This window comes from Equus asinus, chromosome 1, assembly GCF_041296235.1.
Source record: "Equus asinus isolate D_3611 breed Donkey chromosome 1, EquAss-T2T_v2, whole genome shotgun sequence".
Classification (NCBI taxonomy): domain Eukaryota; kingdom Metazoa; phylum Chordata; class Mammalia; order Perissodactyla; family Equidae; genus Equus; species Equus asinus.
The window spans coordinates 111,241,488-111,255,614 of NC_091790.1; the positions used below are offsets into that span (position 1 = coordinate 111,241,488).

Sequence of the window (14,127 nt, forward strand, 5' to 3'; positions counted from 1 at the left end):
TTCAAGTTTTATATATGTAGTGATAGTGGTCTGGAATCCAGGTGAACTAGAGTATGGTCAGAACCTTTAATTACAGGTCTTTCATTAGCCACTGACCTTGAGTTAGTAATCTTTATATAAAGGATTACTTTTAATATTTATATAAAAGATTACTTAAAAAAATTTAAAACCTTAGAGCAGCTGTTTGTATTTCACAGGCAGTTTGGAAAATGATCATATTTACTTTCATTTTTCTTTGACCTCTCTCTACTTTAATTGTGGGGATGTGAAAGCAAGGAGGCAAGAATGTCTGGTTTCCCTTTTAGAAACCTTCCATTAATACTTAAGATCTTATCTCCATGTCACAGAAAACAGTAATATATGTAAGGCTGGAAAACAGTAACTTCCAAAGCAACAGTTTCTATATTTCTTAGCACATTTTCTTCACTTTGCTGTATTCTTTTCTTTGCTCTGAAAAGTTTTAGACAGATACAGTGTGTGTTTGAGACAGAACCTAGGAGAAGATGACCATTTAAAATCGCGTTCACATTTAGTACGTTTTGGGAAGTTTTGGATTTTAGACCTCTTCTGATACAGATGTAAATTTCAAGCATCTTCTGAATAGGCAGAAAACAAAAGGCGGGTTGTTCTGCTTCAAGGTCATCACCAAAACCTCTCCAGAAGTTGAACGTCTGGGATCCCTGGTGTCCAGGAGGAAGGACAGCAGAGGGGCTTACAGAGGGGGAGAGAGTCAGCGCACTGTCCCGTGGGGGGGGGGTGGAGTCAGAGCAGATACTCGTCCACTGTTCTTCCTGGGAAATGACTTGGAGTTACTGCTCCTTAGCACCAGTCTCCTTGCGTCCTGTGGGAATCAGTGCTGGCAGCCATTTCAGAGTAGATTATAAAGTACGAGAAGGAAGAGTTATTTAGGGAAGCTACTTTGGAAAAGAAAATGGAAAAGGAGAAAAATCTGTATTTAAATATGGTATTTTATAGAGTCCTTTGCATTTCACTGAGGAATGAATTTATTAAAGGATATAGCTTTTTTAATTTTAATAGCTTTTTTAATAGCTTTTTTTATTTTAAGGTTATAGCTTTTTTTATTGTTGCCTTATATTCATAAACTTGAAGCTTGAAGTGTGGTTTAAGCTTCTCCTGCTGCTAGTAATACTAATAAGTGTAAGAAGTAATCCTTACACATTGCAGAAAACATAGCATAGTGGTCTTATTTTTCTGCATATGTAGAACATAGGATAATAAAGAAGTATTTTCTCTTTTTCCTTCAAATGGATACTATTATTTGTTTCAAAGTTTACCTGCAAAGGATTCTTTTCAGGCATCTTTTCTGTGTATGTGCTTTCAAATTTGCTTTAGGAATTGGTATGTCTGTATGTATTTTTTGGAGCCTAGCTCTGTGGATAGCACAAGACGGGAGAAAGAAAAGGACTGCTTTGAGTATGCATTTAGCTTTGTCTTCTCTGACCATCCTGATGATATTCCTAAAAAAATGGTAATTATAATTTTTAAAAGGGTCAATTGAAGAAGTTATTTTTATACTTATATAAATGCCAAACACAGAATAGTTCATTTTCTAAAATAAACTTTAGTTTTGCATCATCTTTTTTAAAACATCTGTCACAGGCTAAATTTATTGTATTTCAAACTTTTTTCCCCTCAGTTATCATAATTTTCTTATAAATTACTCAAAAAGGTGAATTGCTTAGCCAGAGCTTAGTAATCTTTTAGAGTGCAATTCTGATTTTCTGAGTTTCTGATGCCTGTTTTTTTTTTTGTTACTGTTTTGTTTTGTTTGGCCCTGTGGCTGGTGGCGGCAGCTAGTGACATATGACTAAGAAGAGGGTGCCAAATAATTAAAGTATATATGGTAGAATGAGTAGAGAACTTAATATTAAAATACCTTAGCGCTGCTGCTTACCGGCTGTGTTGTGTTGAGTATGGTACTTAATTTTCCGTACTTCAGTTCCCTCATTTCTAAGGTGGGACCAAGGATATATACCCCAGATGAGCATAAAATGAAATACTGTGTATTAAAGTGCTTATAAACAATAAATGTCCGTAAAGATGTTAGGTGATATTACTGATAACACTAAGTCATTTGAATAAATATTCTCCTTTTAAAATACAAATAATTTCTGGGAGGATCATTGCCTTTTTGTGAATTATTTTAAGTAATATAGCTGTTTTTCATGTGGCCAGGACCCAGCTTCTATCCTTCTGTTTCTCTGGTTCTTCTATTCCCAGGGAATAGAAGTTCTGGTCTTATTTTTGAGCTTGGGCTGGGTGGGTGGCCCCATGGATGTTTGAAGAGTGGAGCAGGGGTGCTGGGCAGCAGGACAGTGAAGGGGGTGGCCCCGAAAAGCTGCTCCAAGTGCAGGTTGTCTTCCGCGGCCTCACACGTAACTCAGCTATGTCACGTGCAGCTGACCACCAAGGTCACCTCTCTTCAGAAGGTATCATGACATGCTCAGATCTCAAATTCTTTAGCATGTGTTTTAAACAATTTTTTTTTTTTTGATGAGGAAGAGATTGGCACAATTCTAAAGTGGTTGCAAACCTGTCCTCTAACTATCTGTGGGTTCATAAAGACAGTGTACAGTTTCTATACGTATTATTTTTGCTTGTTTACTATATGATTGTATACTAGGGAAAAATGGTCCCTGAGAACTAAGATGAATATGGTTACAAGATTTTGTGGATGAAGAGTCACAGGGTCTGTCTTCCAAGCATGTTTTCGTAGCACCGTACTGCACTTCCTCTTACATAGTAGCCAGCTTTATTGAGAACTTAACTGTGTGCTGGGCACGCATCCAGCAAGCCTCTCACTGGCACTAACTCACTTCTCACAGCAGCCCCATGAAGGAAGGGGCTATCATGGACCCTTATTTTACACGTGAAGAAACACGAGTTCTGTAATTTACCAGCTGTTTGATCTTGGGCAGGTTACTTAACCTTTTTGAACTTCAGTTTTCTCCTATGTTAAGTAGGTATAATACCTGCCTTAAAGGAATTTTGTGAAACAAAAAGAGGGAACACGTGTAAAATGCCTGATCGCTGTTGGGGGTCGGTTAATTTTAGTTCCTTCCTCTGCTGAGCAGGAGTTCACGGGCTTGAAAATGTGGTGAGATCTTACTGTCTCCAGGAACGTAACCCAGAGCCCACGTGTGGAGACTGCTAACACCTGCTGTAGGTTCGTGTCATATATTAAAGTCATAGGGAGTCTGAGGGGTCGTCTGGCAGAAGAGCTGTCATTCGCTGAGTGCCAGATCTGATCTGACCCTTGGCTGCGTGGGTGGGTGTCCTGCACCACTCTTTCATATCCTCATGCTGGTTGGTTTATGGATGAGGGTGTCTTTTCCACTTAGGGAAGAGGGATTCTTTGGTTAAGGGTCCTTAAGGGAGAGGCAGAGTCTTTAACTAGGAGAAATAGTCTAGTTAGATTTGTTTTTCTTTTCTTTTTTCTTAACTTTTTGATTAAAGTATAACAGACATATAGAAAAGCACAGAAACCATAAGTATGTATCTCAATGAATTACCACAAAGTAGAAGATTACCAGCACCCCGGGAGCCCATTCATGCTTCCTTTCAATCTCCACCTTTCCTCCCTAGAGATGATCACTATTCTTACTTCTAACATGAAACGTTAGCTTTGTTTGTTTTCAAACATTATGTAAATGGAAGCATACAGCATGTATTCTTTTCATCTGTCTCCTTTTGCTCAACACTTTGAGATATTCCTCCGTAGTGGGTGAAGCTGTAACACATTCTGAGCAGCCACGTGGTCTTCGTTAGACGTGGAGGCCGCAGGAAGTGGTCTGTAAGCCAGCTTCCCCAGTGGTGCCTTTGCAGGATGCCTTTATTTATGGCCTTAAATCATTAAGAATCCTTTTTGTATCACAACCACATTCAGTGGTACTGACATGTTAATAGTTGGCTCTAATAATTTTTATCAGATATAGTATTTACTAGATAATCAGATATAGTATTTACTAGATAATAAAAATATTGGATGTTTTTTAAATTTATTTTAAAAATTTGGAAGCATTTCTAATTTACAGGAAAATTGCAAGTACAGTAGAAAGAACTTACTCTCTTTTTCCCCAAATTGTTTGGGATTAAGTTTATGACCTCAGGCCCCATCACCCCTGAATACTTTAGTTTGTATTTCCTACACACGCTCCCACATAACTGCAGTACAACCATCAAAATCAGAAAGTGGGTTCGTTGCTGTACTCTAATCCTCAGACCCTGTTCAAGATTTACCAGTTGTCCCAGTAACGTACTTCAGAGGAAGAGTCCAGTTCAGGATCACGTGTTGCGTGTAGTTGTCATGTACCTTGAACTTTCTTCTGGAGCAATTCCTCAGTCTTCAACGTCATGCCCTTGAGACCTCTGAAGATTACAGACCAGCTGTTTTGTGGAATCTCCTTCAGTTTGGATTCGTCCAGTGTTTCCTCGTGATTAGATTCAGGTTGTATCTGACAGAAGTGTCACAGAAATGATGCTGTGCTCTCCGTGAATCCTCTCCGGTGTTGGAGGATTTCATTTTTATCCCCTAACTGATAATGTTTACTTTGATCACTTGATTAAGACGATCTTTTTTTTTTTTAACTTTGTAATATGTATTTTGTGGGGAGCAACTTTGAAACCTTGTAAAGGTCTTGCTCTTCATCAGAATTTCAACTTAATCCTCTTTTCATATCCATCTGGCTTCAGGATATTCTAAGACAGGGTGATTATCAGGGTGGGTCTTACCTGATCACACAGCCCTTTAGAAGCAGAGAGTTTTCTGTGGCTGATCAAAGAAGGGGAAGTCAGAGACTCAGAGCATAATTTAACTTCTCTGTGAAATGGGAGCGATAGTAATAATGTCTCCCTGATGGATCATTTAGAGGATTTAATGAGTAAAGCATGTAGAACACTTAGAATAGTAAGTCCTGGCACATGGGCCTCATTGTTTGATGAAAACTGTAAATTAACATTAATGCCATGTTCTCAGTTCTGATTTTTGTTCCTCCATTGTTTCAGAAATAGGATGTAGGTATTCTTAAAAAGGCAGAGCAGTTCAGAAATTATTTCTACTTGGCCTTGGAATATGCTTTTACATCCATGCTTCAGTCTGTGTATTAGTTTTTTATTGCTGCGTAGCAAATTGCCACAAATTTAGTGGCTTAAGACCACACCTGTTTATTAGCTCACAGTTCTGTAGGTTGGAAATCCAGGCACTGTGTTGCCGGCTTCTGTGATGAGGTATCACGGGCTAAAATTAAAGTTTTGGCTGAACTGGATTCTCATCTTGAGGCTCTGGGGAAAATCGCTTCCCAGCTCATTCAGATTCTTGACAGAATTCAGTTCTTTTGGTTGTGAGAATGAGGTCCAAAGCTGCCCTGCAGGCTATCAGCCTGTCTCTCTCAGGCCTCCTCGAGACCACCTGCCTTCTCTGCCACGGGGCCCTCGCTGTCTACAAACCAGCCAAGACGCCGTGAATCCTTCTCTACGCTTCATCTCTGACCAGCCGGAGAACACTTCCTGCTTTTAAAGGGCTCATGTGATTAGGTCAGACTCCTCTTATATCTCTTTATTTTGGCTCTCCCAGAAGTAGTATAATCTTTGGGACTTTAATTGCATCTGCCAAATCCCTTCATAGCAGTACCTAAATCAGTGTTTGATTGAATAACTGAGAGAAGGTTTATGTACAGCAGGGGCTGGGAGTCTTGGGGGCTATCTTAAAATTCTGCTTCCTGTAACATACGTGTATCAGATTGTTTTCTAACAAATAATTTCAAATACAATGATGAAATCTTGTTGAAAATCTCGCTGAGGAAGAGTTGGAAAAGCTTTGTAAATTGCCTGTCCTATCTTGTGGCAACCTAGTCAGTATTCATAATAGATTGTTTAGCCTCCTAAAGAAATGCAAGTTTTTCTTTGCAATATAAAGGAAATGTTGTCTTTGTTTCACTTGAGTCAGGCTTTGGTAACATGGCGTCCTTATTGCTTTAGAAATAAATTCCTGGAACGTCTCACAAATCCACGATCATCAGTTCAGGCAATGGAATCTCTGTGTGCCTGAAGGCAGGTTATACTTTGCTTCTGTTCCCTCGGCTGACAAATGGGCATAGTAAAAGTGCAGTTGTCAGGGATAAATGAGATAACAGGTGGCCGTAATTAACTCTTGGTAATTATGCTTCTGTTACTATCCTGAGCGTTTGCGGAGCACATGATCATTTCTTAGTAAAGTTCTTCTCTGTCCCCTTCCCACTTTCATTATTGCGACTAGTTAAGAGTAAACTATATACCCAAGGAATAATGGGGACGTATATGGGGGAAGGTATAGTGGTAGTGGAATTTATAATATCAGAAAACCATCTAAACATTATTTCTGCTTGGGCTTTTGAATTATTAAAAGGTTAGTAATCTTTTAATTTTCATTCTCTGGGTAGTTGGGAGACAGGTTAAAATACCAGTGGGCTGGAATTTAGATTTTGTTGTAAATAATCCCAATGCAGGGAAGTGAGAATTTGTTTATATTTGAGGACTAATGTAGAAGAAATGAGCATAATATTGGAGAGCACACTTGAATGTTAATAGCCAAAGTTGTGAAAAGTGTTTTGTATTTGAACAGATACTTTGTAAACTTCCAGTTGTTAGTAAGGGCTAGGCTTTCTAGATTTACTTAAATATAAAGATCGTATTTGGACAATTAAATGTACTCATTATAGCCTCATAGTTTTATAGACTCAGTAAGTTCTTGTGGGATGACGTGGGGAAAATACTAATTTATTAAAGTGAAACTGGAAAATAGTCTCCTAAAATTATCTTTACTGCCCTTTTACCACTATTTGTAAATGATTAAACATATTTAATGTTTCAACCAAGAAAAAAAGCAGGATATTTTTATTTAGCCAAGTTGTTTACCAGTCGATAGTAACATTATGACATCTTGGTGTTACTGGCCTGAAACCAAGGTAAGAAAGTTGGCTTCTCTACGCTTAATGTTAGCAGAATTTGGAAGATTTTGCTGGCCTAAACGGTTGCTGTTTATGAAATAAAATAGGAAAAACCGTCTCAGGGATTTGTTTTTTAGTCGTCTGTTATCTTCTTAGCTTGAGGTTGTGTGATCACACATTATGAGCGTCTTCCCTCTAGGCTTCGTTATTGAATCACTTCAGCATGAAACACGTGCGAGCAAGTTAACGTTAATGAGTGGCAGCAGCATGTCTTTATCAGTTTCCTAAACTGCCTTTCCGTAGTTCCAGCGCTGCGTCCTGGAAGGCTTCTGAGTGATCCTGATCAGTTAGCGCTTCTCAAACTGTTGAATACATGGGCTACCTAGAGAGGTTACCAGGCTCCTGCACCCCATCCTCAGGGATTCTGGTCCAGGGTGCCGGGCGCTGCCGGGAGCTGGATTCACCACACTTGCAGGCGGGGCTGCCGCTCACAGAATTGGAGTTGTACCGAACTAGATGCTGTTTGACATGTGAGAATGTCCAAACCTGGGAAATAACACACTAATTCTTTGGGCTAGAAGTATTTTATTGTATATTTTATGGTTTTTGTGACATAATTATGACCTAAAACTACAAATTATGCTTTGTTGTATTACTTTATATCTAGAGGCTAGTACATTAGGCAGGAGTTAGCCAATTAAGGAATAGGTTGCATGTTGTTTTACTATCATTGATATTTGCTGTTTTATTATTGTAGTTATAAGCTACAATAACAGTTTACTTGAGCAATTGTATTGAAATAAAATGATTGAATTCTAATAAAATTTTACTTGAAAAATAATTTCTAATTATGGTAATAAGTGCTTTTTCTCTCTTTTTTTGCTTCCTTTATTTACAGGCAGTGCTTAATTTTCCTAAATATTGTGAACCTGTGGTTAAAGGAGAAGGTAACTATGGGTGTAACTTATTAATATTTCTTTTGAAAAAATTTCTACAAGATCTGAATTACTGAAATTGTCTCCCCTTTGCGGTAGCCAGTGAACGTGATACTCGCAAACTCTGGAGAAATGTTGAACCTCATTTGAAGAAAGCCATGCAGACTGTTTATCTCAGGGAAATATCAAGGTAATTTTCTCTTTAGTAAGTGTATTATTTCTGTATCTTTATTTGGGGTATTTACTGAAGTGTCCATGTTTTCATTTTCCTTCTTCACATTGGGAAAAAGCTCTTGAGGTTTGAACCATTTCTTATTATTTTGGGAAGGGTAAACAGTTTTTAACCAATATGATACACAACTTGAAACAAGGCATACAGGCCTATCTCAGAGATAATGTGGGTTCAGTTTCAGACCACAGTAAAGTGGATATCACAGTAAAGCGAGTCACAGGGACTTTTTCAGTTTCCCAGTGTGTATAAAAGTTATGTTTACACTACACTGTAGTCTGTTAAGTGTGCGATAGCATTATGCCTACAATGTACACACCTTAAGTAAAAAGTACTTTTTTGCTAAAAAATGCTAACCATCATCTGAGCCCTCAGTGAGTCGTAATCTTTTTGTTGATGGGCGGTCTTGTAAAAAAATGCAGTATCTGCAAAGTGTAATAAAGTGAAGCGCAGTAAAATCTGACAGTTACTATTTTTTTTAATCTGGAAAGCTGCAGGAAAATCAGTTTTGTCTTTGTTTTTTATATTTATGTTAGGTATTTGGTATAATAAAAATTTGATTATTAAAGAAATGTATAAATCGTTATAAATCAATATTTGTCTATTGTTAGAATTTCGTAGTCATGAAACCACTCAGGAGAGATGGTGGCACGTAATGTAGTGGGAAGAAGAGGGTTTTGATTTCTGGCTCAGGCATTTTCTGCCTTGTGGTCTTGGCCGATCACCTAAAACCTCTAGGTCTTGGCTTCCTCTTCTCACAGTCTTTAGAAGATTTAAATGTTATATGTGAAAATGTTTTGTGAATATCAAGCACCTTTAGGCGTTAGGTTAAGCCTAGGTTACAAAGCAATATAGGAAATTTGTAAACATCACCGTTATCTGCTTTTGTCACTTTATTGTCAGTTTTATCATTTTTCTCCCATAAATAACCTTATTCTGTTAACTCCTTTCATTACTAACTTAGCTTTTGATTAAGTTAGCTGATTAGACTGTAATTCAGGTCAAAATTTAATAGTTTCTGAATAAGTAGAAACATTACAAAGATGCTATTATTCCACTTTTCAATAACGAAAGGCATTTGATGAGGACTTCAGGAAGTCAGAGAATAAAAAAGCTTGTCATCTGCTCTTTTAAAGGTAGAAAAATTTGGATACTGGTTAAAATGAATCTTACGTAATGATGAAAGGAGTTATAGTTTCCCGTAGGATAATGATGGCCACCTAAATCCAGTTCTGTCCACAAGATCAATAACGAGAGCAAATAAAATCACTCGTAACCCTTGCCTGCAGTCTAACTAGGAGTCTGTAGAGTGGACAGACTTCAATCTGTATGTAAATAGTGAAATAAGCAACTGGAGGCAGCCGAGCCAGCTCTGGAGCTCATGCTCAAGTGAAAAGTTAAGCCAGGACGTCAGGGAAGAGAGGAGAGGACAGTGGGGGCGGGGGTGGGGTTGACCAGTAGTGGTGAAATCACCTCCAGAAGGGAGTCCAGTTCCCAGAGGGAGGATACTGAGAACAAGTCTGGGACCCGAAGGATCAGAGCACTGGCCACTGGAGAATCATGAGAGGTGTTTTAAGAGTGTGTAGGACAAGAATAGCATGGCAGTGTGGAACCGTACTGTGTCTGAGGGGAGACAGGGATGTGATTTTGTGGTGTCGCCTGGAGGCTTGTAGTGAAGAGAGAAGCGAGGCATGGATGACATTACCCCCCATCAAACAAAAAGAGTGACAGAATCAGAAGGTAAGCCAGCCCCTCTGCCTCAAAATGGCCCTCTGTGTCAAAGAACCCACACTGCATTATTCATACAGAAGAAGCCACTTTAGAACGAAGAAATCTGCGAAGCCACCACAGACCCTCACCCCTGCATTCATAGGATCATCTCTTACTGCTGATCCAAGAAAACATTAGTTAGGCATTTCAAAATGAAGAGCAGACAAGACAGAAAGCCATATAAAAGTGTTATAAGAAGAAACAGAAAATGTGAATAACATTTTAGCTGATGAAAATTTCCTCTGTCCCACTCAAAATAAGGCAGAGGAACACTGTAACACAATCCTCCAACCTGATTTAATTCTTTTACACAAGCATTTTTAGATATGAAAAATACCTTAAGTTAGAAATTCAGCAGCTCAGAATAAGTGGACAAAGAACAGGAAGATGTGAAACAAACATTGGCTGAACTCAGGAACAAAATTCAAGCAAAAGTAATCATCTCAGAAAGGAAACAAAATTTTAAAATATCCAAGGGGGAGTAGATTGAGAATATAATAAAGGATCTTGAGCAGAGGAGTGGACACAACCAAGAGGACAGAACTAATAGGTAAAAATAATCAAGTAGAATGTGCCATAAATGTGATAGGCAAAGAAGAGTCAACATATGTATAATGGGAGCCCCTGAAGAAAGAAAACTAAACATTGGATTAGAATTAAGATCTTAAACTATAGTCCAAGAAAACTTGCCAGAAGTGGCAAAGGGTTCATCTTTGCATTGATCCAGAGTGGCCTGCTCTGAAACTGTCTTAGTTTATTACTCTGTAACAAGTGCCCACAAATTAGTAGCTTAAAACAATACACATTTGTTATTTTACAGTTCCAGATGTCAGAAGTCTGAAATGGGTGCACAGGGCTGCCTTCCTTCTGAGGGTTTTGGGGAAGAATCTGTTCCTTTCGCTTTTCCAGCGTCTACAGGCTACCTGCATCCCTTGGCTTATGGCTCCTTCCTCCATCTTCAAAGCCAGCGGCGTATCATTTTTCTGCTTTCTGACCTCCTGTCTTCCTCTTAGAAGAATCCTTGCGATTACATCAGGCCTACCCAGATAATCCAGAATAACCTCCCCATATCAAGATCCTTAACTCAGTCACTCCTCAGAGTCCCCTTCACCACGTTAAGGTCCCATTCACAGGTTCCAGCGATTTGGACATCGACAGCTTTCGGGGACCATTATTCAGCCTACTACAAGGACTTGCTTGTAATACTTTTAGACTTCAGAAATAAAGGAAAACCATCTCTGAGCTTCCAGGCAAAAAGATAAGTCACTTACAAAGGAAAGCGAATCTGTAATAAAGCAAGACAGTAAGTGGAGCAGCATTTTCCAGAAACTCAGGGAGAAAGGATATCCAGCCAACCTGTCATTCAGGCATCAGGGCTATGGAAGAACAGTTTTAAACGTGAGAACTCAGGGAACGCTGTGCTCATAAACCCTTTCTGAAGAGTTAGTGACAACGTTGGTGCAACGGAAATGACTGGGAAACTTGAGCCAAAGGACTGATGATGAGCACTGAATTTGATTCATTTTAGCTCAAAACTAAAAGTGGGAACAAGGGTAGGAGAATCCTATGTAAATATTGTATGTTCTGACAGGGTAGGAATAATACAGTTACAAAGTTAAAAATTAGGGAAGGAAGAGAAAGAGAAAGGTCCAAGTAGAACAAAGTCATTGATTGCTGTGCTGGTGAGAGGTGGGTGTCAAAGAGTGATTCATGAGCTAAAACTCTCTTGTACTCAGAGAAGTCTCACAGCTGTCCTTTCCCCTTTTACTCCTTTCCTAACCACATGGATAATTTCTGGTTTGGCTTCTGCATCTTTTTTCAAAAATATGTGAATATTCACATATATCTTTATATATGCAAAGACATCTTCTTCCTCTTGCAATTAATATATAATCTGTAGTATGTTTCTTTCACAAAAAAGTACAGAGCACAGAAATAAGCATTGCTAACCTGACCTGCCTCGCTGAGGCGTTCTGAAAACCTTTTCTTTAATTGGTGAGTTACACCTGTTTATATTTGTTGAAATAAAGTATATATGTTTTATATTAGCTTTGTCATGATAATTTGCTGAAGTTTCTCTACGTGGTTATATTCTTTGTCTTTTTGAAAAATTTCTTTTGGTATTTAGGACAGTTTGCATTTTTGTTCCAGCTGGTTACCTTGTAGTCATCGTATATGATGCCCTTGGTCCCTTTTCTCCTCACACTGCCGGCATCAAGGACCAGTGGGACTCTCCAGTAGTGTAGTAGAGAACTAGCATTCTAAGCCTGGTGATACCTACTGCGCCATTGAAATTCCTTCATGGTGAAGTGACTTATCCATTCTCCCCTCTACCCCCTAGCCCCCCCTGCACCCATGTGTAATAAAATTTTCACTAAGTTAAAAATAATAATCATCACATTTCATATTTCTGAATTGAGGCTAAATAATTGGGGTAAAGGATAAAGGAATAAAGGAAAAGGAGAATCCGGTTATAGAAGTCTAGATCCTGACTCATTGAGGTGTTATTGGGAATATATGTTGGTTTATGGCTTTTATGAGGGATTTGGACAAATTATGAAAAAGACTCCAACCTTGTTCCCTGGTTCATCTTGAAATTATAGTCTATTCAGCCACAGTTAATCCAACTACTGTGACACCAAATCACCTCTGGAAACTGATGGTTCATATGTCTTACTTTGGAACGTGGAGGAACTTTTTAGTCAGACAGATCTTAATTGAAATGCAGTTCCACCACTTAGAAGCTTTGCAACCTTAGTCAACTTAGTTGAGTTCTCTCTCAGTTTGTCATTTGTAAAGAAAAAAAAGACATACTATATATCTCAAAAGGTTATGAGGATTAAATATGAGGTATGTTAAGAGTTGAGTTCATAATAGACAATTAGTAAATGTTGGTCTCCTCCCTTCTCCTTTAAGATGCTTAGTTTTCTCCTGGTTGTCCTTTGAGAGTTTAAATAACACGTTAAATGAGTAATTGCAATATAAGAAAATCTTAGCCACTTAAACTGTCTTGAAGTCTGGGTTAAAACTTTGATATAACATATTTTCATTTGCATTTATAAGGAGTAATGAATGTGAAAATGCACTATAATCTGTGAAGTGCTGTTCAGCCATAAGGTGGAGGAAGTGGGCTATTTTGAAAGTCAGCTCATTCTGCTAGGTCTGCTCTCCGCATAGGTTACTAGTAGCCTATCAAAATTTCCCATATTGCTATATTCCAGAATATTCAGCTATGCTTGCAGATTTGAAAAAATATGTACAGTTTGATTTTAGATATTTAATTGTTCTGATCTGACATTTAGTTTTAAGTTAGTATTTTAAGAGCCATGTAAGAGCGTTTTAGAGTTGGAGGGGGTCCATAAAGATCATTGTATCTAACTGCCTTATTTTTTGATCAGACAGTCATTGATTTATTCAGGGTCATATAGCCAAAACTTCTGCCTCCTAGGGTAGTTTTTTCACTACACTGTGGTGTGTTTTCTTATGAATTTGATTTGCCGTATCAAAATCACTTCATAATCTTATTGATGCTTAGGGCTGTCTAATAGTTTTAATTACAAGAAAGACCAGAGTGGGGCGGCGGGAACAGCATGAACTCTGCGGGCGTTCTCCAAGGAGTGAGCTCTTAGCTCCACTGCCGCCTGCCTGGGTGACCTTGGGCATCGTATGTGGGCCCCAGGTTTCTGACCCAAAAGTAGTTATGTTAAGAGATTGTTATGGAGTTTAGAAATAGTGTATAACAGTTGTATTTAATATGATAATTGGAGCATTGGGAATTTTATTGACTGGTAGGTGATGTTATTTATTTGTTGGTGCTTTTTGATAGTTTACAATTATCAGAGGAAAAGAGATTTTTTAAGAAATTAACATCTGAGTATTGATATATGAGTTTTATATTGTTATAACATACACTAAATGATTTTGTAGAGACTACAAACGTGTATTTTTTGTGTATATATTGCTTGTCTTGTTTATAGGGAAATTAAATCTATTTTGTCAATAAATCAGAAAATTTTAGCTTTTCTAGGACTCTGTTTTAAGTATAGTATATTGATTTCATATCAATTTCAATTTGAAAATCATATTTTCAATCCTTTTTTGCTCTTCTATCTTCTTTCAGTTCACAGTGGGAGAAGATACAGAAAGATGACACAGATCCAGGACAGCTGAAAGGTATCAAAGGAAATATTGAACAGTTACCAGAGACAATTCTTTAATTGATCCCTAATAGTCAGGAGACTAACGTTAG

The 14,127-nt window shown here is 38.1% G+C and overlaps 1 protein-coding gene across 22 annotated transcripts in view; it reads left to right on the forward strand.

The window, feature by feature from the left end:
* The window catches only part of ORC5 (origin recognition complex subunit 5), a 133,259-nt gene that overhangs the window by 22,575 nt on the left and 96,557 nt on the right, over window positions 1-14,127 (forward strand). For all 22 annotated transcript variants that reach the window (XR_011502174.1, XR_011502175.1, XR_011502180.1 and 19 more), the window contains 3 exons: window positions 7,843-7,891; window positions 7,979-8,069; window positions 13,999-14,051. Coding sequence is in view for 17 of the 22 variants with exons in the window: in XM_014831913.3 (XP_014687399.1) it covers window positions 7,843-7,891; window positions 7,979-8,069; window positions 13,999-14,051 (193 nt within the window). In the remaining 5 variants the exon portion in view is untranslated. The remainder of the gene's footprint in view (window positions 1-7,842; window positions 7,892-7,978; window positions 8,070-13,998; window positions 14,052-14,127) is intronic.